The 24263-nt window shown below is 34.6% G+C and overlaps 2 protein-coding genes across 4 annotated transcripts in view; one reads left to right on the plus strand and one right to left on the minus strand.

Annotated features, from left to right (window-relative positions):
• Window positions 1-395: 395 nt before the first annotated feature.
• On the minus strand, window positions 396-3007 carry LOC141404961 (eukaryotic translation initiation factor 5A). 2 transcript variants are annotated; one of them, XM_073988823.1, is made up of 4 exons: window positions 2877-3007; window positions 1656-1910; window positions 1393-1594; window positions 396-1327 (listed from the first exon to the last, which is right to left on the minus strand). In XM_073988823.1, exons 2-4 carry the CDS (start codon window positions 1862-1864, stop codon window positions 1256-1258), a joined length of 483 nt encoding a protein of 160 aa, XP_073844924.1. In that variant the 5' UTR covers window positions 1865-1910; window positions 2877-3007; the 3' UTR covers window positions 396-1255. The 2 variants fall into 2 exon arrangements, with proteins under 2 accessions (XP_073844924.1, XP_073844925.1); XM_073988824.1 differs by lacking the exon at window positions 2877-3007 and adding an exon at window positions 2444-2874.
• Window positions 3008-19285: 16278 nt separating this feature from the next.
• Gpat4 (Glycerol-3-phosphate acyltransferase 4) overlaps window positions 19286-24263 on the plus strand; it is a 40318-nt gene continuing 35340 nt past the window's right edge. The window contains exons 1-2 of one of the 2 annotated variants that reach the window (XM_073957433.1): window positions 19286-19632; window positions 19695-19943. In XM_073957433.1, coding sequence (XP_073813534.1) covers window positions 19489-19632; window positions 19695-19943 — 393 coding nt within the window. In that variant the 5' untranslated portion in view covers window positions 19286-19488. The remainder of the gene's footprint in view (window positions 19633-19694; window positions 19944-24263) is intronic. The other variant, XM_073957432.1, reaches the window with a different exon arrangement.

Consider the following 24263-nt stretch of genomic DNA (forward strand, 5'->3'; position numbering starts at 1 on the left):
CCATGTTAATTACTAGTTTTGGTTATTATTTTTTATCTTTGCACTTAATCTGGTCTTAAACACTTCGACAAACTAATTTTTGCAAAAATCCCGACATTTTTATCACAACTATTTGTCATTTTTCACTATTTAATGTATGAAAAGTGTTCGTTTTCTTAGTATGAAAACGATTACTTGCCAAACTGCACATTAATCTATAATAATGTTATAGACATAACATTTTTGCCATTGAATGTTCAGGTCAGCGATAGAAAAACCAAAATTCTTGGCCCACATTCCTATAACTGCGATATGGAATAGGATGCTTAAAACGTTGTCAAACCTACTGATATTTCAAAAGTCAGCCATATTCTTATAGTAACCCCACAAATCCTCAAATAATTACAACTAAATTATTACATTTTTCAAACTTTTCACAAGTATATTTGTTTCTTCATTTATATTTTAGGCATCATTATTTGGATGTTATTACAAGATTTAAATTTTGTCTTTTTTATATAGTTTCCATTGATCCTCCTTTCTGCAAGAGACTATTAGTTATACAATATTTTCAAAGCAATTTGTTTTCGAAGAAAGCTGCCAAAAATCAGGAAACTAAGAGTGATTGGGAATATATGAAAAACGTAAAAGCATGCTGTGTACTATGACGAAAAAAAAAAAAATAAAATGTCAAAACATTTTGATAATTTTGTTTTATCTCTGTTTTTTATTAAAGTATAAAATTTTATTGGCAAAATTTTGTTTATTAAATTCCTTTATTTGTTGCCTTCGTTCACTGTGTTTGCAGCAAGCACAACTTCGGCGGGGATTATATCTCCCAATTGATGACTTTAATTTTGCATTTAAGTTTTTTGTATTAGTATACGAGTTCTCTGTTAGCGAAGTATATTTTTTAAAAATTTGACATATATTCTTTTCTTGCTAGATTTCTGGGGAAGGTAACAAAAGAGATGAACAATAATCTTGTTGTCCTCAAATTAATAAAGAGATTAGAATACATATATATGTAATAATCATAGTATAAAATGTATTATTTTTGTTTAAATATACTTCACATTGTATGTATTTCATATTTTGTTTTTTTTTTTCTCATTTTAAATGCAAAAGAAATTTGCAGCAACTAGAATTATACAAGTCCTTATTTATTCTTATTTTTTTATCAAAAAATTTTATTTCTTGTTGTAGCTGTTGGTTGGTACGTATTTTCTTAAAAACAAAAATAAAAAGAACTCACTACACACAAAATACCCTCTCTCTACTTGTCAAGAGCGGTATTAGTCTTAATAGCAATAACGCATTCTTCGCCACAAGACTTGAGGACAGTACACTATAAGAAGAAAATTGTGATTAGTTGATGAGAAATCTGGGTGAGTTTGTCTTGATGTTACTTACCAAAAGATCTTTGCCGTTATCAAAATCGGTTCTCAAGGAGTTACCCAAATCACCTTCTGGCAATTTAAGATCTTCTCTGATTTCACCATTGTCAGACATCAAAGTCAAGTATCCATCATCACTGATATCGGTCAATTGGTAATCTTCTCTCTTAACATGAGGTACATCCATGTTGTGAGTGGATGGACAGATATCTTCATATCTAGAAAGGAAAAACATTTTATCATGAAATGTACTTGTAATTGTCTTTGAGTTCTACTTACTTCTTATTTGTGAAGATATCAATGCCGACCATATGGACTTTAGCGTGACCGTGTTTGCCTGTTTTGGAAGTAGACATTTCAACAATTTTACAGGGTCTACCCTTGAGCATTACAAAACCGTTTTTACGCAATGCGGAACATTGCATAGGGAAAGTTTGAGAAGCACCAGAATCGCCGGTTTCAAAGTGATGATCATCCATTTCAGCCATTGTTAACAAAGTTCAAGTTTAGACCCTGGTTTCAAAAAGGAATAATCTGAAAGACAAATACAACAAATATTAGTTAATGTAAACAATTTTGGTACCAAATGCCACGCCTCAATCCACTTGCAATGACCGACGCCGAATTATTGTCAACTGTTTTTGGAAACTTTGTTTTTTTTTACCGAGACATTTTCGTTCTTTAATCAAATCTTTAGACCTACACAAACACCACTCAACAAACGCTCTGCGAACAAGGAAAATAATTTACACACACGCTTCTTTTAGGCTATTCTGTTGTACTATATGATGTCGTCGATGATACACAGGCAGGCAGATGTATCAGCATGTATACGTACTACTACGATTGTACTACTACCACCTCTACATACGCAGCACTCGAACATTCAACACACACACATTTGCAGTCATACAGATACAGACGTTGAGCGTTCACGGCAAAAATCTTGCTTTCTATCCAACGTCATAACCTCTATGTTTGCAAAACATTTTTGTCTACGGAATTTAATAATCATCGTTTTAAAAAAAGGTGTCCCGTAAAGCATATTTATATTCCATTTTTGTTACCGGCGATGGTTCCGCTGAGGTCAGCTCGGTGCCATGTCAGTGCACATCGACGATTATTATGTGGCAAATTTTTTACACGCCAACGAGGAACATTCTTTAACAATTTGATTTAGTTAATTTGCGTAGCTAGTACTTTATCTATCTCAATTTTTCACCATTAATTGAATGGATATCAGTCAGGTTATTGAACGACCAGGAATTCGGCGTATACAAAAGCCGAACATGAAAAACTGAATCATGCATGTATGCAAAAACGTCGCCTCATGATGCGGCAAAGCAGGTCGTCATTTTTCTCGCGTGGTTTGGGTACTAATCAACACATTTTTATTGTAATTGTTTTCTATTCATTGTCTATATATTTTGTTGATTAACACTGGTTTTTGCACATATTTTTTGCAGAATTTTGATATAAAAAATTCTTTTAAATACTCACATGTGATTTTAACCTTGTCGTAACCAAAAAGAGGCGAAACAAAAAGACCCTGTAAAAAAATATATCCGCTTAAAAATGAAACTATGGTCAGTCGGACAAGCTTTCAATTCAAGCACATGCTTGAATGCTATAACAGTGTTGTATTTATGGCAGACACATTGTTTACACATTGCGAATAGACACTCTAGGAGGTTCGTTCATTTAACTCACTTTGCGCCGATAGTTTTTTGCGAGAAAACTTTAAATTTTTATATGAAAATTATATTTTTGAGACTTTTTAAGCTGTTTTGATAAACATTTTTTCTCTAAAACGTATAGTTTTCCTGGAATGGGGGCTTCTTTAAAAATGGAAGCTTTGGAGGGTAATATCAGTGTATTATTACATGACAATATGTGCGCTCGTTTACTTACAATTTGTAAAATTTTTTACTGGAATTGTTCGTTTACGATGCAAAAAAGTTAAAAAAATTTTCATGTCATATTTTCAATGTCTGGCACAAGAATTTGCATGGGTTTGAGAGTTAAGCGGGGTACACACCATCATTCAAAACTGACAGTCAACGTACTTTTAGGACAATTTTCAAGTAAATGAAAACGTATGTTTAGCTAAAAACGTCTGAAATACAATATATAAGATATTATTTAGAGATTATGAAAGTAATTATTTAGATAGACTTTGATATCAACGAAATAGACATCGATGACTGTCAGTTTTGTTGGTCAGTGTGTACTATGCTTTATGCTTGGTTTACATTTACGAAATCCACTCGTTTCCAACTGTCAAATCCATAGGTTAAACGTCAAATCCAGATGAGATTTCAGCTCTGTTCCAGAACAAAAAAGTTTTTACAATTTTTACCACTTTTACACATTTTGCGTTCCCGTACACAAAATTTATATGAAAATCGTTTACGACTTTTACAACTTTTACGACTTTTACCACTTTATAAAGTACGGGAACAGGCCATTCATTTGACGTTTGATAGCACGGTTACACTACAGCTTTTTCCCGGGTTAACCCACTTCATGAGGATTTATTGCTTAATCTGGTCAAAACTGACCAGATTTGCCATACAAAAATTAAATCCTCTCACGACTGGGTTTATTTTAAATCCGGCATAAATCCACCAAAAATACAGTGTTGTATTCGGTATTTGTACAAAAAAATCGAACTCTACTCAAAAAGTACCAAAAGTTGCAAATGGTTTTGCAACAGAGTTTGTCGTGTTTTACACGTTTACGATTGGTCGCATGAGATTTTATGGAGTTAATAAATCTAAAGTTATTTGAAAATCACAAAATTATTTATTTTTTTACATTAGAAACTTTTTAACAAAAAGAACGCTTGATACCATGATACAAAAATGTATCCCTGTGTGTAAAATATACCAATTTGAGCAAAGAGGGGACGATATCTCATACGAGAAATTGTAAAAGTGTAAAACACGACTTTATTAGTTATTTTGTATGTATACGTAAACAAACATCAGCTGACAGTTTATATCCTCGAAAAGCTAAGTGTAATCAGCTAAGATTAACCCACTGGATCTATTAAACCCAGTGGGTTAACCTTAAATAGTGTAACCGGGGTATGAGCTATGAAATTGAAATCGAGTGGATTTCGTAAATGTGATCTTAGCATTAGTCCATGTTTACACAGGGAAAGTTGATGGGAAAGAAAATTGAGTTTATGGGCGAGGGAGCAGAGAGGAATAAGAGGGGGTACACAATAGAGCTGGCAAAAAATCGATGGCACTATCGATAATATCGATTATTATTTAAAAATTCAATATCGGTAGATAGTTTTGCCCATCGATATTATCGGAATAAAAGCCCATAACCTGTAGTGGAATTCTGTAACTCATTTTTTGAGTTACCGACAAAAATCGGTAACATTAAAACGCAAAATTATGAATGAAAAGTTCAAAGTTCGTCGCTTACTTACCGCAAAACTTCGTTAATTACCGAAATTATAAGCATTTTAATTTTACCGACATTTGTCGTAACTCAAAATATGAGTTACAGAATTCCACTACTGAAATACATTGAAATATATATATAAATTTGGCTGCTTTTCGGTTATGTGTGTGTAAGAAAGTAAGTCCGTAGTCACAAGAACACATTTTTCGTTAAAATAAAATGTATTTTTTACATTTTTTATAAAATAAACGCAGTTATTTATTCCCCTTTACATTTCTGTGAACTACTTTTGCATAATTTCAAGAAAATCATTGACATTTCCGCCATTTTCATCTGCAAATTAATGGCGATGACAACTTAACGATAATATCGAAAGCAATCGATATTTTAAAACATTATATCGAAAATATCTTATGTTGGCAATATCGATGGTTTGCCAGCTCTAGTACTCACACCTCTGTATTGGCAAATTCTGTTTTGTTTCGTTTTCTTCGTATATGTAGTCCCAATTTACATTACGCGAGTTTACTTGCGGCAGGTCCCAGTTTGTAGAAGAGACACGTAAGGGGAATGGAAATGGAAAAAACTTGCTCGTACCGGCAATTCTCAGGCAATTCATTTTATATTTTTCGTATTTGACATTATTTTCATCAAGGCAAATATAGAAGGTAGCCGATTCGGCGAATTGCTACAACAAAGCAACTTTTGCCGTAACATAATACGTCAAAATTTGTAAAGAGAATCAATTCGCCTTGGCCCTTAAATTTGCAGCGATTTAGCTTCGGTCAATCAGAACAAGATGTTTGTTGGTGGGGGCCTCAAACTCGCCTAATGTAAATTGGGACATACAACCTGAAGTTGTCTGCATATTTGTTTTTGCATTTTCTTTCATTTTATTTTCTCTGTCGAGAAACAAACAACAGCGGAGACAATTGAAAAAAAAAACATTTGGAGGAGAAACTATTTTTTAAGCAAAAACAATTCGAAATAAGTGGAAATATCAAAATTAAAATGCAATTCAAGGGTTCCTTTAATAATTAATTGTTTATCACACACGTCCATTTTTACTTTTTATTACAATTTTGCCTTGGCTTTGTTTTTGAACGGCGCAATGAGAAAATGAGTGTGAAGAAGAATAAGAAAAATTATAAAATTGACACAAACATGATTTCCGTGTCTAAACAACAAGGAAATTTAAAAAAAAAAATTGAGAAGAAAAATTTTCTTTGTCCTAATTTACATTAGGCGAGTTTACTTGCGGCAATTGTCAGTTTGTGGGTGAGAGAGGGTGTTGAGAGGCAAAGGGTTACCATATACCTTACCTCTCTCTCTCCATCAAACTGGCAATTGCCGCAAGTAAACTCGCCTAATGTAAATTGGGACTTTCCAAACACGGTCTTACGAATTTAAACACAAAGAATAATTTCAGATTAGTCCCGGTTCAAACAAGAGCGATTTCAATGAAATAATTTAATGAAATTAGACGCTCTTAGATCGAGTTCCGCACTAAAACAATTTCATAAAATTACTTTAGTATGAAACTCGATCTAAGAACGCATAATTTCATGAAATTTGTTTAATCAAATCACTGTAGTGTGGACCGGGACTTACAGAACCTTTTGTGCAGAGTTTCACCGCCTTCAAACCTCTTACCTATACATACTCATATTCATGTTATGGCTATATCACACAATATGCTTTTTCACATGTATGTTGTCACTTTTGGTATACTAATATACAGACCAGCTGATGTCATACATGTGAAAAAGCATATGGTGTGACATGGTGTAAGAAAGAAGGTGATACAATAATAGCAACCTATGTCTTCATTTGCTATCAAAACATATTTTTAATCAAAAATAAATAACAAATATTTCGCTTCTATAAAAAATATCTGTGTACAATATCTTTGTTTAAGCTTCGCGTATAATATTTTAACGTTTTCTTCTAACTTTTGTGGATATTTCGCGCAAAAAAAATTGACAGCAAATGAAGACTACAACCTAACGTCAACTATTGGATCACCTTGTTAAATTCGCCTTGATGGTGTGATATACCCATTAGTGCACATTTCCATAGTCTGGCATATGACGTGCGGGTTTGTTTATAAAACTTTTTTGGCATTTTATAAAAAACGCGAAAAAGGAATGAAGTGTCAAGGTTTTTGCACTAATCGAGTTGTGGATATGATTTAATGTTTGTTTAATTGCAAAACGGAAAATTTTCTTGCATACAAATGTTTTAAAAACTATTTTAAAAATCATTGATTTCGATTGATATTTCAATTGAATGGCATATTTGCTCTGTTCCAGTAGTGTGATTCTCTAACACATTTTTTGAGTTACCGACAAAAATCGGTAAAACTAAAACGCAAAAAATTGAATGAAAAGTTAAAATAAAAGTTGACAACACTCTTGCTATCGGTAAAACTTTACGACTGCATTTTATTCGTCACTAACTTACCGAAAAACATCGGTAATTACCGAAATTATAAGCATTTTAATTTTACCGACAATTGTCGGTAACTCAAAAAATGAGTTAGAGAATCGCACTACTGAACCTGCAAGAAGCTACTACTTTTTACTACGATAACATATTTTCCTTCATGTTATCGAAAAAAATAGTAAAAATTAGTAGATTCTTGCAGTTCTGGAACAGACTAATATACAGATTGTGCATATTGTTTTGGCGTTTTAGAAACACTCGGAAGAAATAATTTAAACTGACAGAAAGCTTTAGCTAATATTTCTAATTAACCCAAGGCGAATTTAAGAAGGTGATCCAAAAGGCGTATTAAGGCCGTAGTCTTCATTTGCTGCCAAATATCCACAAGAGGTAAAATAACACGGTAAAATATTCTTCGCGAAGCTTAAATAAATATGTTGTAAATAGATATCCTTTATAGAAGCGAAATATTTGTTATTTATTTTTGATTAGAAATATGTTTTGACAGCAAATGAAGGCATTAGTTGAACGCAAGGCGAATTTAATAAGGTGATCCAAAAGGCGAATTCTTGCGAATTCAGGCTGTAGTCTTCATTTGCTGTCAACATTGAAGATATCAGTTGGTATTTGGCCTGTTCCCGTACTTTATAAAGTGGTAAAAGTCGTAAACGATTTTCATATAAACTTTGTGTACGGGAACGCAAAATGTGTTAGTTCTGGAACAGAGCTATTATTGTATCACCTTCTTTCTTGCAGCATGTGGCCTGTTCCCGTACTTTATAAAGTGGTAAAAGTCGTAAAAGTTGTAAAAGTCGTAAACGATTTTCATATAAATTTTGTGTACGGGAACGCAAAATGTGTAAAAGTGGTAAAAATTGTAAAAACTTTTTAGTTCTGGAACAGAGCTATGGTTGCATGGCTTCTACAGAGTAGCTCTGCGTTTACACATGACAGGACAGTTGACTTCATGTATTGATTGTCAAACTCCCAAAACTTGCCTGTGTGACGTAGGCGTCCCGACAACTGCAAAAACAGTTGTATAATTATGAATGAAAATCATCGATTTCTTTTTTCCCCTTCACATATTTTGTTTTTGTTCGCGTTATTTTGTTTTCAACACATTTCAATTATTATCTCACTTATTTTTACAAAAATGCCAAAAATTGTTTAGCCCGACTGTCTGTGAAAAAATTATGGACAGCTGGAAGACAGCAGACAAATGTATGTATTTGTTAGCAAATCAGAGTTGTATTTGAAGACAAACTGTCAGGTGTAAACGCCAAGTAGGTTTTATGCATGTTATGCATAGCAACTGTCAAGGTAGAAGCAGAATCAATAGTCGCTTGCTTCCCAAATGTCAAATTATATAGGAATGTCAGAGACTCTTTGCAATTCCGCCGGCATTCCCCCATATAATTTGACATTTGAAAGCAAGCCACGAGCTGATTCTGTCACGGCCCTCACTGCTTTTTTCGCCCATATGTGTAATTCCTTCTGCACAGCAAAATTTTATTTTTCATTCGTTGTCTGTTGTTTTCTTTTTTTTTTTGTATTGAGAACAAACGAAACGGCTTTTGTTTACAGACGAGAATAGAGCGCGTTCTATTTGTCAAAAATGCATAATGCATAAAATTTTTTGTATGGTTCACACCATGGCACATTATACAGGTAGTGGCATCGTAAAATTTTGAATATGTTATGTCAAAACTTCCTTTATGTTGTTGGAGAAATTACAACAAAAATATTTTTTTTATAAAGGGATTTGACTTTTCATATTCGATCAGCTGGTGTGATACCACTACCTGGTAATTATGCTATGGTTCACACCAAGCATGGTACAAATACACAGGTAGCCGCATCGGCAATTGTTGGCAACATAAAATGTCAAAATTTGACATGAATTCAATGCAATTGACACATTATAGCTCTGTTCCTTTAGGTGCAAGAATCTTCAAGTTTTACCAATTTTTACTCGAAAAGCGTTTCTTTGCTTTGAGACCATACAAATCATATCGGAGCAGTTTACAACTTTTGCCTGTTTTACAGTTTTCAAAAGTAAAGGAACAGACCATATGTTACCATTTATTGTACCCATGGTACAAATACACAGGTAGCCGCATCGGCAATTGTTGGCAACATAAGATGTCAAAATTTGACATCAATTCAATGCAGTTGACACTTTAGCCCTGTTCCAGAACTAAAAAGTTTTTACAATTTTTACCACTTTTACACATTTTGCGTTCCCGTACACAAAATTTATATGAAAATCGTTTACGACTTTTACAAATTTTACGACTTTTACCACTTTATAAAGTACGGGAACAGGCCAATTATGTTACCATCAGCTGGCATGATAATGCTACCTGTATTATTGTACCATGACACCAAAGCTCTGTTCCAGAACTAAAAAGTTTTTACAATTTTTACAACTTTTACACATTTTGCGTTCCCGTACACAAAATTTATATGAAAATCGTTTACGACTTTTACCACTTTATAAAGTACGGGAACAGGCCACAAGTGTACAAAATTCAGATTTTTAAGGGCTGGCTGATGGTGAAAATGTGCAACAGTTTCTGAACGAGTTTTCCAATTGTGTGGACAAACTGTCCGAAGTAGGAATCACAATCCAGAGTGAGTTGGTGGTAATTATTTTGTTATCGTGTTTACCCAAGTCGTACGAGCAATTTGTCGTGGCCATGGAAACCCGAGATTCCCCGCCATCATTTGATATTTTAAAGGTAAAGCTGTTAGAGGAAGGAGAAAGAAAAGTCCAGAATAGTACAACAGAAAACAGCAGTGAGGCACAAGCATACATGGTGAAATCGAGAAAATTCAATTCTACGAATAACGGTGCAAGATCGAGCAGAACATCAAAAGCAAAAAACTTCAAATGTTTTAGTTGTGGTCGTCGTGGACACTACGCTGCAAACTGTAACAGCAAGAAAGAGAACAATAACAAAGCAGAGGTTAATCATACAGTTTTGGCGGCAGCAGACATCAACGTTCTCAGGAAAGTGGATTGGTGTTTGGACAGTGGCGCGACATCACATATGTGTTGCGAGAAAAGTTTTTTGTGAATTTGAGAGAACATAAGGAGAATGTGTACTTGGCAGGAGAGCAGCATTTGACAACAGCTGGTAAAGGCAGAGTAAAGCTGAGAATTGACATTTGTACGCTGATATTAGACAATGTGTTGTACGTGCCGTCGATGAACGCGAATTTTGTGTCTGTAAACAAATTATGCGAACATGGTTATAACGTAGTGTTTGATAATTCGGGAGCCAAAATAAAGGACAAAAACGGTACGGAAATGTTTAAAGCAAAGAAAGAACAGAACCTGTATATTATCATGGCCCAATAATAGGTCCTCCATCAAGCGAATTCAAAGAAAAACGAAGATTTAAAATGTCAAAATTCATAAACAGAGGCGAAAAAATTGTTGAGGCGAATTTCTTTTCTGTCAATTCAGGTAGATACATACAAAACATTTTCCGACAAAAAGTTGTTACTGTAGTTATTTTTGTTTGACGAAACAGAAAATACCAGCTGATCAAACTTGAACTGCTAATATAAGTTATTGTAAATTAAATTCTCATACAAACACAACAAATGTTGACATTTTACATGTACAACATTAAGTTTATTTGTTTTCTTTTTTCGAGATACATATACCTGTTTCTATACAGTTCGACATTTCAATACCTCACAGCGAATTCAAATGACAAATATAAATTTTGACAGCTCAAATCGAAATCATCTGATTTTGCCGGAGGACCTATAATTGGGCCATGGTATATTATAAACTGTGAAAAAGAGAAATGTTTTGTTCGGGTAAACAGCGAAAACGCGGTAATGTGGCATGAGAGATTCGGTCATTTAAACTTTCAGAACTTGCAACAGTTGGCAAAAAATAATATGGTGATCGGTATGAATGAATTAAAAGACGTTAACGATATTCCGTGTGAAATATGTATGAAAGCCAAAATATGTGTAAAGCCATTTGAGAGCAGTGAAACGCGGGCGAAAAATATACTTGAAAGAATACATACAGACGTATGTGGCCCATTCGATACGGACTCATTGGGAAGTTCAAGATATTTTATAACATTTATTGACGATAAATCGAGACGAATCTTTGTGTATTTTTTATAGAGTAAAGACGAAGCTCTCAGTAAATTTAAAATATTTAAAGAAATGGCTGAATGTCAAACGGGAAAAAGGATACAAATCATAAGAAGCGATAACGGGCGCGAATTTGTAAACAATGAATTTAATGCATTTTTGGAAAAGAATGGTATCGTGCGTGAGTTGACGGTGCCATACACGCCACAGCAGAATGGAGTGGCCGAGAGAGCCAATAGGACAATCGTGGAGATGTCAAGAGCAATGTTAAAGAAATGGCTGAATGTCAAACGGGAAAAAGGATACAAATCTTAAGAAGCGATAACGGGCGCGAATTTGTAAAAAAAGAATTTAATGCATTTTTGGAAAAGAATGGTATCGTGCGTGAGTTGACGGTGCCATACACGCCACAGCAGAATGGAGTGGCCGAGAGAGCCAATAGGACAATCGTGGAGATGTCAAGAGCAATGTTAAAGAAATGGCTGAATGTCAAACGGGAAAAAGGATACAAATCTTAAGAAGCGATAACGGCCGCGAATTTGTAAAAAAAGAATTTAATGCATTTTTGGAAAAGAATGGTATCGTGCGTGAGTTGACGGTGCCATACACGCCACAGCAGAATGGAGTGGCCGAGAGAGCCAATAGGACAATCGTGGAGATGTCAAGAGCAATGTTGTTGCAGTCCGGTTTGGAAAATGCTTTGTGGGCGGAAGCAGTAGCTACGGCGGTATATATAAGGAACAGATGTCCAACCAAGGCGTTTGAGAAAGTGACACCATATGAAGCATTTACTGGTAAGAAGCCTAACGTCAAACATCTTCGAGTTTTTGGTGAGGCAGTCGTGGGTTTGGATAAGACAAGTCATAAGAAGTTCGCCGCTAAAGGAAAAATGTACATAATGGTTGGCTACTCGCTTACTGCAAAGGCATATAGAAATTACGACCAAGAGAAACGTGCTGTTGTGGAAAAACGTGATGTTATGTTTATCGACAAACAGATGCCGAAAAAGAACTCCCAAGACAACGAGAAAAACGGTTTAGTTGATACTGTAGACTTGTTGGTGTGTCCACAAACAGAGAGCCAAGTAATGGATGACAGTATGGCCGTCCAGGAAGAGTTCGTGGGATTCGAAGAGAGCGATTCCGAAGAAGGGGGATTCGAAGAGTGCGAAGCAGAAGAAGGGGAAGAGCTTCATCATGCTATGATAAGATATAAGAATGATATTACCATTCCACAATCCGTGAGGGAGGCGTTAAGTGGTGAGCACTCCAAGGAATGGATGCAGTCTATGAGGAGTGAGTATGACGCACTTTTAAATAATAGGACGTGGTCCTTAGTGGAAAAGCCAGCTGATAAGAACCCAATAGGGTGCAAGTGGGTACATGGCAGAATAAGAAGGTAATCTCATTAGAAAAGCCCGTCCTTGAGCTGCCAAATACAACCATGCATTCGAAACAATATGAAAGTTGTTTTTGTTATTGTATGTCAATTACAACAATAACAAAATTGTTTGTGTACATTTTCTTAAAATTTTGTGTGTATTAAATATCTTCGTAATTTTGGCAAAAGAAAATGGTAAGTAGTGTGATTGAATGAATGTTTGAATGTTTTTTATTGTTATCCGTGTTTTTGCAGAGTTTAGCCACTGCGAGACCAATGGCACCATATATGTATATAGAAAGGAATTAACAAATGAAGGAAGACGGCCTTTGCTTGCCAGCAGTTTCAAGGCACCCATTTATGCTAAAGCTATCAACGATATCCACCAATCCGACTGCAGTGGGTTCTTTCTTACCGGATTCTCTACGGCTAACATTAGCCAATTGATGTGCCGTAACAGTCATCAGCGAACAAACCAGTAAGTTATTGGTTTGAAGCAAAGATGAATGAGTTTATATTTATATATGTATATATTTACAGGTCACTAAATCTCTGTTGAATCGCGATTGGAATAGCCAATATGTCTTTTCGAAAACAGATCAATCTGCAGTTTGCCTGTTTGGAAAAATTATTTTTTGAATTTTATGTTATAAGCATTCTAGTCCTTCGGTAAGTGCTCCATTATAAAGTTTTTAATAATTTGCAACGGGGTAACTAAAGCCAACGAATTAAATATCCCTACTTTTAGGTAATTATCCTGTTTTGGAAATTTTTCGTAACTGTACAAATCCCAACGCTTCCATGCGACATTGTCGCTGACCCCTCATCGCATACTACAAGGATGAAAGTTTGCTCCGTGTCTTCCGCAAAATCTCCGGCATTGACTTGTTAGTCGTTTCGTCTTTTTAGTAACACCCAAAAACAGAACAATCCATTATCGCTGCAAAAGGTTGGAAACAACAACAATTTGAGCAAACATTGTTGTCAGTGCATGGGTTTTCAATTAGTGAGTGGGAAGAGAAGCTCCCTTTGGCTTTCTCGCGTGTAAATGGCTGCGGAATGCAGGCTTAAAGTAAGTCGTAAATATGTGATAACAATCAGGATAAAAAATTATGTTTATATTCCTTCTCCCCTAAGTAATTTACAATCAACGATTGCCCTCCATTCCATATCAGTGCAAGATATACGAAAGTGCGACCATCTAAACGTATTGTGCATTAACTGAGTTTGGAACATACATACAGTGACACAGAAAAGTATACATACACCCTACAAAAATGCAGTTTTGGCTAAATCGTTGGGTTTTTTATAGCAACAACTGCACTGTGTGGCTCCTTGGTGAGAAAATAACCATAATTACACAAATTTATTTTAATCTAATGCGTATATTTAATACAATTAAAGAAATTCAATTTCCACAACACAGAAAAGTATACATACACCCCAAGGAAATACGAGTATTATCGTAAAATTTATGGAATTAGTAGCAAAATTTATACATTTTTTAGTTTTGGCGAATGTCTCTGTTTGTCTGAGATATATTTTAGAGAAAAGAAAATAATTTTTTGGGGTCAAATGCCGTTATTTAGGGTCGAAATTCGTATATACCTCGTTAAAGCTGACCCTTGCTTAATTTTTTTGCGTTTTTAGGTATTGTACTTTATAAAAAGCACAAATTTCGTATCAGATGGCAAATCTTGAGACCCTAGAAAGCTTTGAAATTGTTTTTGTGCATAATATACCTTCCTGAAGGTCGATAAATGCAAGTTTTCCCTCAGATTTCTCAGGAAGTGAATAGATTCCGCGGAATTCTTGGTGCAAATTACATATAGATGGCCTTGAATTGCCTTGTAATATTGTCGGATACAATCCTTTAGCATCATTTGACTCAGAAATGTACAATTATACGAAACGTTTCGCGCCTATAGTAACGGTAATGATCATAATACGAAAACGACGTTGTTCACAGTACAAAATTCATGCTTTTTTGGTAGTGCTTATATTTTGTTGCTTTAGAAGCTTTGGGAACAGGTTCGTAACAAAATAGATCACATTTCTGAATCAATTAATGCCCAAGGATTGTATCAGACCATATTACAAGGCAATTCAATGCATTTTGTATGTAATTTGAGCCAGGAATTCCGCGGAATACATTAACTTCCTGAGAAATTTGAGGAAAAACGTGCATTAAACGACGTTCAGGAAGGTATATTATGCACAAAAACAACTCCAAAGCTTTCTTGAGTCTCAAGATTTACAATCTGATACGAATTTTATGCTTTTTATAAAGTACAATACCTAAAAACGCAAAAAATTAAGCTAGGGTCAGCTTTAACGATGTATATAAGAAATTTGACCCTAAATAACGGCATTTGACCCCCAAAAATTATTTTCTTTTCTCTAAAATATATCTCAGACACCCAGAGACATTCGCCAAAACTAAAATATGTATAAATTTTGCTGCTAATTCCATAAATTTTACGATAATACTCGTATTTCCTTGGGGTGTATGTATACTTTTCTGTGTTGTGAAAATTGAATTTTTTAAATTGTATTAAATATACGTATTAGATTAAAATAAATTTGTGTAATTATGGTTATTTTGTCAACAAGGAGCCACACAGTGCAGTTGTTGCTGTAAAAAACCCAACGATTTAGCCTAAACTGCATTTTTGTAGGGTGTATGTATACTTTTCTGTGTCACTGTATATGGAGTGAAAATAGCAACTTAGTATAAAGTTCCTTAAACTATAAACATAGCTTTGGACTAGTTTTTCCACGCTGAGTACGAAATGAGAAAAGTCAACAAAAGATATTTTTATTCGTTTTGATATATTTATTTTCATCTGCAAAATATCTTTTATAATCCATTTTAACTCTAAGGAGAAATTAATAAAAATAAATAATAAAAATGGTATTTTTGCCTAACAGCCAAATTACAAAAAATATATTCTTATGCCTTTTTTATTGGGGATAGCTGGAAATATTACGATGTGCAAAGGTCACAAGTAAGATTTTTTTAAAGCTTTTGGACCAATATGTGTGGACGCATGGGCCAAGAAACACATAGCGCTGTAAAATGGACCACAAATATTGCCTTTGTTAAAATTTTCAAAACGTTCCTTGATCATTTTTTGAGGGGCGTACCCGACTGTACTGTTCGATATATACCCTCTTCGTACTTATTGTAAGTTTGGACGAAGTTTTAAGATGTTCAAATTTCGGATAACCAGATACTCAATTCGTAACAGCGCTCATCAGTCATTTTAGTTGGTGCCAGAATGGTTTTTTTAGCTTTTAGGCCACGACAAAGTGCTGTATGCTACAAAAAATTTCATGACGATCCAAGAAAAAACTTTGTGTGGGAGAATGGACCGGTTTAGTCCATATTCGAACGTGATCTATGGGAGGAAGAAATATTACAATATGCAACGTATGAGCCAAATCGGCTACTCTCTTTGTACGCACCATATTAGCAATAATTTTGAACGTTTATGGGGGTGGTACCGGAAGAAGAAGACATATACCCATCCTCAAAACTGAACAAAGTTTGGACAAAATATTACGAAGACCAACATTTGGACCACATTGGCTGATCCGTTCGAGAGTTATCCGCAGGAACGAACAGGGATATCGACTCCAAATTGTCTGAAAATTTTAAATAATAAAATTGGTTATGAAATTGGAAATGTAAATATAACTGACATATGTATGTTTTAATATATACATACAAAGTTTGTCAAAATCATTTTGTCAATGAAGGGACGGCAAAGCGAATACAACTCTGTGAGGTGTGAGCGTGAGCTTACCTTGTATCATTGTATCATGAAGTGGGTATTTACCGTGAAGAAAAATAAGAGCGGAGAAATTGAAAAGTTCAAGTCCCGATTGGTGGCTAAGGGATGTAGCCAGAAGTACGGTTTACATTATACCGAAACTTTTTCTCCGGTAATAAGGTACGAGACAATAAGGATGGTGCTGGCATTGGCTGTAGAAAAGAAAATGTATCTACACCAGATGGATGTGTGTACCGCATATCTAAATAGCGAGTTGACTGAGGAGGTGTATATGAAGCAGCCCGAAATGTTTGTAAGTAAACAGTATCCAGATCGAGTGTTGAAATTGCATAAGGCAATTTATGGATTAAAGCAGTCGGGACGTGCTTGGAATTCGAAGCTGGATGAGGTATTAAAGAAGGCCGGGTTTACTCCATGTGTGAACGATCCGTGTTTATACAAGAAAATCACCAGAGGTAAATTGAGCTTGATAGCAGTCTATGTAGACGACCTTATCATTGGTAGTCAAGATAAAAAGACCATGTACGAGATAAAAGAATATATTTATGACAATTTCGAATGTGTTGATAAGGGCCCTCTAGAACATTTCTTGGGTATTCGCATGGAGCGAGAAGGTGATCTTGGAGCCATAGCTATAGACCAGTCCCAGTTAATTAATGAGCTGTTAAGAAGCCACAAGATGGAAGATTGTAAACCAGCTTCAACTCCGCTGGATGTGAGTTTCAATACGACGTGTAACAATAAGGAATGTGAAGCTGTGGATGCTACAAAGTATCAGTCGTCTATTGTACCAGACCAGACATTATGCATTCTGTCGTAAAGCTAGCGCAATGAAACAATGATCCACATAAAGAACATGAAACAGCAACCAAACATATTTTACGATATCTGAAGAAGACCGTTGATTTCAAGTTAGTCTATCAACAAACAGGAGAAAGTCTTAAGGGGTATGCAGATGCTGACTGGGGTAGTGACCCATCAAATCGTATTCGGGATACGCGTTCTTTCTTGGTGGAGGAGTTTTTCATGGAGTTCTCAGAGGCAAAAGTGTGTGTAGCTCTTGGGATATTATGTGATTCCATTATTTTGAGCTACTATTTTTGAGTTTTGAGGTCTAGTTCATCGAAGTTGCCACCTATCGCTTTGTTTTTACAATGATTTGCGTTATGACCGATTAATGCTATGTTTACATTTACGAAATCCACTCGATTTCATCTGTCAAATCCATAGGTTAAACGTCAAATGAAATCCAATGGATTTCAGATGAGATTTCATTTAACGTTTGAGCTATGGAATTGACAGATGAAATCGAGTGAATTTCGTAAATGTAAACTTAGCATAATTATTGGGTAGTTTTATAACGACAACATACACGATGTGGAGCCTACTACGAAAAAACGTTAACTAGATGCCGAAAAGGTGTCTTTTGACTATATGTCAAATGTTTTGTGTCCCATAACTCTCAGTTATAAGATAAAACCCTGTGTCCAAAAGTGGCCTCAAAAAACACTTTTTTCAAAAAATGTTTAAAAAGCATATAAACATACTGTTATTATTTCACATTTGCTTCTAAAATAATATACAAATACTTTTAAAATGATCACGATCAAGCAATGGGCATATCTGGGTTAAATCGACTGGATTTGCCAAATCCACCATAGTACGAACGGGGTATAAGGACAGATTCCAACAAATATGATATAATGATTGTTTCAATCCAAAGCTGACGGATTTCTTCCATACAAATGTTCTAAAAACAATTTTAAAAATCATTGAATTTAAAAATCATTAAAAATTGTTTGGCATATTATTCAAAAAGAACACACACATGGTAGAATAAAGTAAAGGTATGGCCTAATCTGCCAAACGCAGGGTTGACATTTTGTACTGTTTTTGACATTATGCAATGATAAAGGTAGATGTATCGCTGAATTGTTCCAACAAAAAACTTCTGCTGTAACACTATATCTTAAAATTGAAAACAAGGACAAAAAATATGTATTCGCGTGGCAAAATCAAATTGTTGATTTTTTTAGCAAAACTTACGAATGAACAATTTATCAAATATTGATATTAATTTAAATTTGTTCCAAAAGTATGGGAATGTAAAAATTGCAATTTTTGTAAAAATTCTGCTGACATTTATCTGCAAATCGGATACCAGCAATCACGATGTCAGATTAGCCAAACATGTCAAGTAGAAAATAAGTGAATGACATTTTTTCACTGTCACAAGTTTGGGAAGAACTTTTGCTATTTTTGGAACACTTTTCCAACAAGAATATTCTGGAGCCTAGTTAAGAAATGTTTTTACACTATATGACACTTTTAATATATAAAAAGTGAAGCTTTAAGTTCCATATGTTTTTGTAATACGGGATAGCTATGCAGGTACATCTACCATTATTATTGTACCATGCCATTTGACGTTTTAAGCCATGACTGCAGGGTGGCATTTCTCAGTGATTTTCATACCTGGCCTACCTCTACTTTATTGTACCATGCATACACAGTATGGGTATATTGTTTTGAAGTTTTAGGAACACTCGAAAGAAAAAAATTAAATTGACACAAAGCTTTAGCTAACCTTTCTTATTAAACCATGGTTTGTACAAACTTTTGTGTTACCAGTGGCTTTATGTGGGTTAAAAATCGTGAATAGGAAAATCGAAAGTCGACCATAAAAAGTCGATTTTTCGATTTTCTCTATAATCTAAAGTCGACTTCGATTTGTAAACTTTTCCAACTCAAAAGTCGATTAATCGAAAGTCGACTTGTGTATCCCTATTGCCGAATTTGGAATTTGCAACAGAGTTAATTTGTTAATTTGACACATTAAGAGTTAAGCGCGTATTCCATTTTACGACAGACAATATAAAAGATCGTCCTGCCAAAGGGTACATAGCATAAATCTAGACAAATTATTTATTTACTAACATCGGAAGATGTTTTTTCTGGCACCATCGATTATTGACATAGTCTGGATAGCGACGTCTCTCTTCATATTATTCCTTATACTACTTTCGGCAATCAACAAGTCGATTGGTGTGCGAAGATCCTATGTCAAGCTGCTGCTCAGGATATTTGAAGTAAGTTTTTATATTGGAGTGCTCAGACTGTCCTTATCAAGTTTTTTTTTGCTTCCCAATAGTACGGACGTGTCAGCATTGAAACAGCCCATAAAGAACGTCATGCTACAATAACGGAAGCCAGCACAGCGTTGGCTAATGCTAAAAAGGAGGAGAATGAAAAATCAAGTCCATTTGATGCAGGCAATGAAAAAGCTACGGAAACTAATGGGAAAAATGGAAATACACTTATCAATCGAGACAATGTCTTATTGCCCACACCAAATGAACCAAATTTTAACAAAGATAAGCTGACGGAGACTATTAAAGATGTAAGTAATGCTAATACCAACCTATTTAATTTAACAAAACATGGTTCCATATTTTTCAATACCACATAAAATACTGGGGGGTCTGAAATGATTATGCCGAGGAGGTATAAATGAAGTGAAAATTTTAATAAAACCTTTTTTATGAGGTGGTTGTAAGTAGGCTTTTAAACACTTCAATCTATGCTGTTAGATGTAGGAGTCTTTTGTGATAAGTCTCTTCAATACAAGATGTATACATGTCAATTACATAAATTTGGGATGTTCGAAAGAATTTGTAAGTTTAGATAAAAGAAAGACCAAGGCGACAATACGAGTACCACCTTATAGTGATAGAATTTTGCAGAAGGTCATTTAAGTGAAACTACCAATTAAATATGTTGTTGTTATTGTTTTATTATAAAATTTACCTAATGACTATTGTTAACAAACAACATAGTTCCACCGCTATCATTTACTGATAAACAACGAAGAAAGCACTAAAGTGTTTTAGCCAATAACAAAATGGAAATTAATCGTTTACTGGTTCTGACTGTTATTTCATTACTTTGAACATTTCGATATTTATAACACTGATCAATGGTCACAGAAATAATTATGTATTTTATCAGATACAAAAACAACCTTCTGCGAGCAGTGAGAAGGGGCAATTATAATAAATATGTTATCTTCATTTTGTCTAGTATATACATGCATAACCAAATGAAGTGCTATTTTTATTTTACTCAAAAATGCATTCTATGGAGCTGATACAATTATTATTATTATTTTCCAGGTAGAGTTAAGTACTAGTGTCAGATTCAAAAAGACATTTTTGGTCTGTTCCAGTACTGCAAGAATCTACTAATTTTTACTATTTTTTCCGATAAAATAAAAGAAAAAATTTTATCGTAGTAAACAATAGTAGCTTCTTGCAGGTTCTGGAACAGAGCATTTGTATTCCTATTTCTATTTTCGATATACATTAGGAATATACATATATTTTTGAAAGCAAAAAATCATTCAGAATGAAGGCTATAACACACGAATTTCTCCGAAGATAAAACGGGAACCCTTCCCTCATATCAATGGTAGCTTCTTCGAGATCGTGTGTCCTTCAGATCATTCAAAAGTGTCTGAAATAAAATCTTTTATACATTTTATGAAATGACGCGATAATAAATTGTGTCAATAAATGTATCAATACTTTAGAGTTGGGTAATCTAGTTCCTAGTTCCTTGTACTAGTTCCAAAACGTATGAGTAACATCATGAAATATAACGTGTGATGTTAAGTATACGCAGTTTGTTCAAAGAAAAAATGTGGGCTATTGGAACTGCGAAGTGAACTAGGTCGTTCCATATAGTTCCTTTGGCACAACTCTACAATACATACCACAGATATATTATAAATATTCTTCTTTATTCATCCTTTGTATAATTTAGCACGTAACATTTTTTTGGATCTTAAATTTATCCACAACAAACGCATCAAAATACGGGTTTGGCCAAAAAGTTTGTAACGCAGCGAAATAATGGTCGTAGACCCATTCTTATATACCAACATGAATATCTCGACGCGCTGGGTCGATCTGGCTATGTGTGTCCGTCCATCTAAACCTTGTAATCACGCTAGAGGTAGCAATTTTGATAGGATCGGCTCGAAATGGTGGTTAATGGGGGTCCTGGAGGGAAAGAAGACTACTGATTTTGGTGATGGCCGGATAATATTCAGGGGGGAATGGGCAAAAAACTTATTTGGAGAAAAAGTCAAGGTTTTATTCGAAACAAATATTTTAATATAAGGCGTATACCAAAAACGAAACCAGACAATGAAAGTATCACCTTTCTAACGAAGTAAAGGAGGTTGTCGAATATATCGCAATAGTCGCTAATGAAACCCAACTTTTCATTTTTGCGATTTTAATTATAATAACGAATATCACAGGTTTGGTTGGGGACCTTCCAAAAGCAAAGCCTGACTATGAAATTAGAAAATCCCATCTTTACAATGATGCAAAGTAAAATAGCAAGTAGGTGGTGGGGCCAATATATTAGCATCAAAATTGCACGTTTTAGAAAATATTTTTGAAAGTAAAATTATGTTTATTTTGGCAATTATTTTATTTAGTTTTATTAAACTCGCAGCAGAAATGTGCCGAAATCGCTATTACTATTAAAGCTTTTGACACTTCGATCCATGTCCACGCTTCTCTCGTACGATCCCCCACTCCCCTGAGGAAAAATATTGAAGATTTTTTGCATTGGACTTGGTTCAGTTGCATATGTTTTGACAATTAACTTTAAGGCGTGTTATGTATTTCATATTTTTTTAAGTTGTTGCTGTATACATATGTAGCTTGTCAAAACTTTTTATTTTCTTATATTTGAAGCAATGAACTATAAAATAATTTTTTAAATACGTAATTTTACTTTCAAAAAATATTTTAAATGAAATTTTCTAAAACGTGAAATTTTGTTGCAAATGTATATACATGTAAAATGCTAATCAAGAAGATTAGCAAAGCTTTTAATCAGTACCAAGTAGATGTCGACAGTAGACAAATATAAAAAACACATATAAAAAACAAATAAACAATATTGTTCGTACCACATTAGTTCGATTTTCAAGAAACAGCCCTTACACATCAACAGCGAGCCACATTTTTTGATACATTTTAATTAAGGGCTTTCTGTACTCGGAAGGTAAAACATTCTTGTAAAAAATAAACCCAAGAACAATTTTAGTACCATTTAGTAGTATTTCCAATACCATTTCAGCCATCATCGACCCTCATACCAAATTTCAGAATTTGTACGCATTTCAAAAAAACTCCCTATATCATCATTAGACTGCGGAATCCTATGCAAATGCATATTTGGTTAGGATGGTCGTAGAGAAAATCTGATTAGACAGAAACTCGTTTTATTGAAAAATAAAACGAATTATGCCCAGAAATTTTTGCATATTCTGCATATCGTGCATATTTTGACATATTTGTACATATCTGCATAAAATGAGCATATGCAAAACCATATGCAAAAATATATTCAAGGATTTGTGGTCTAAATATCCCACCAAAATGGCTGAAATTTGGTATTAAGTCTTCGTTAGGGGTATGCAACTTTACAACTGAAATCTGTCCGCATAGGTCCACGTCTTCACATAGCCCCCATAGAACGGTACCTACCGATATTCGGTATTTTGAAAGTTGTAGCTTCAATATCCCACCGAAATGACTAAAAATTGGTATTTAGTCTTCGTTGGGCGTATAAAACACTCCACCTGAAATTTGGGGGCTATCCCTCCATAGAACGGTACCTCCCAAATTTTGAAGGTTGTGACCTCAATATTCCACCGATATGACTGAAATTTGGTATTTAGTTTTCGTTGGGGGTAAAAAACTTCCCACCTGAAATTTCTCGGCATAGGTTCACGGCTTTATATAGCCCCCATAGAACGGTACCTCCGGATTTCTGGTATTTTGAAGGTTGTGGCCTCAATATTCCTCCGAAATGGCTGCAAATTGGTATTAAGTCTTCCTTGGAGGTATAAAACTTTCCACCTGAAATTTCTCGATATAGGTCCACGTCTTCATATAGCCCCTATAGAATGGTACCTCCCGATTTTCCGTATTTTGAAGGTTGTGGCCTCAATATCCCACCGAAATGACTGAAATTTGGCATTTTGTCTTCGCTGTGGGTATAAAACTTTCCACCTGAAATTTGACGGTATAGGTTCACGTCTTCATATAGCCCCCATAGAACGGTACCTCCCGATTTTCGGTATTTTGAAGGTTGTGGCCTCAATATCCCTCCGAAATGGCTGAAATTTGGTATTAAGTCTTCCCTGGGGGTAAAAAACTTTCCACCTAAAATTTGTCAGTTTGGGTGCAGGCCTTCATATAGCCCCCATAGACCGATACCTCCCAATTTTCGGTATTTTGAAGGTTGTTGCTGTGGTTATACATTTCTCTATTTTATTGGCTTGTTTGAAGAGAAATTTAAACAGAAAAATTGTACACACAAACATTTTTATACCTATTATTGAAATATTTGTTGCATAAGAAAATATGAAAAATGCATAAATTTTGCATATGCAAAAATTTATGCATTTTGCATAATTTTGCATATGTCATATGTTTCGATTGCAATGTAATCAGAAGCCAAAAATATGCCCAGTCTCAAAATTTGACATGAATCGGACCAAAAATAGGGGTTGCATAAAATTCCGCTGTCTGATCATCATTCATGCAATAAAAAATTGTACCAAATTTAGTACATTTCGTACACCTGGATATAACCTTAAACCATATATACCAACCGCTATTCTCATTTTCGGCTC

Source organism: Musca autumnalis, unplaced genomic scaffold (genome assembly GCF_047663935.1).
Source record: "Musca autumnalis isolate F117 unplaced genomic scaffold, ASM4766393v1 scaffold_5, whole genome shotgun sequence".
Lineage (NCBI taxonomy): Eukaryota > Metazoa > Arthropoda > Insecta > Diptera > Muscidae > Musca > Musca autumnalis.

Bases quoted from the DNA above. Each gene is read 5' to 3' on its own strand.
- LOC141404961 (XM_073988823.1), bottom strand. From the start codon at position 1,864: ATGGCTGAAATGGATGATCATCACTTTGAAACCGGCGATTCTGGTGCT. The intron at 1,595-1,655 runs GTAAGTAGAACT...TTTCCTTTCTAG, and splicing joins GATATCTTCACAAATAAGAA to ATATGAAGATATCTGTCCAT. The intron at 1,328-1,392 runs GTAAGTAACATC...TTCTTCTTATAG, and splicing joins ATAACGGCAAAGATCTTTTG to TGTACTGTCCTCAAGTCTTG.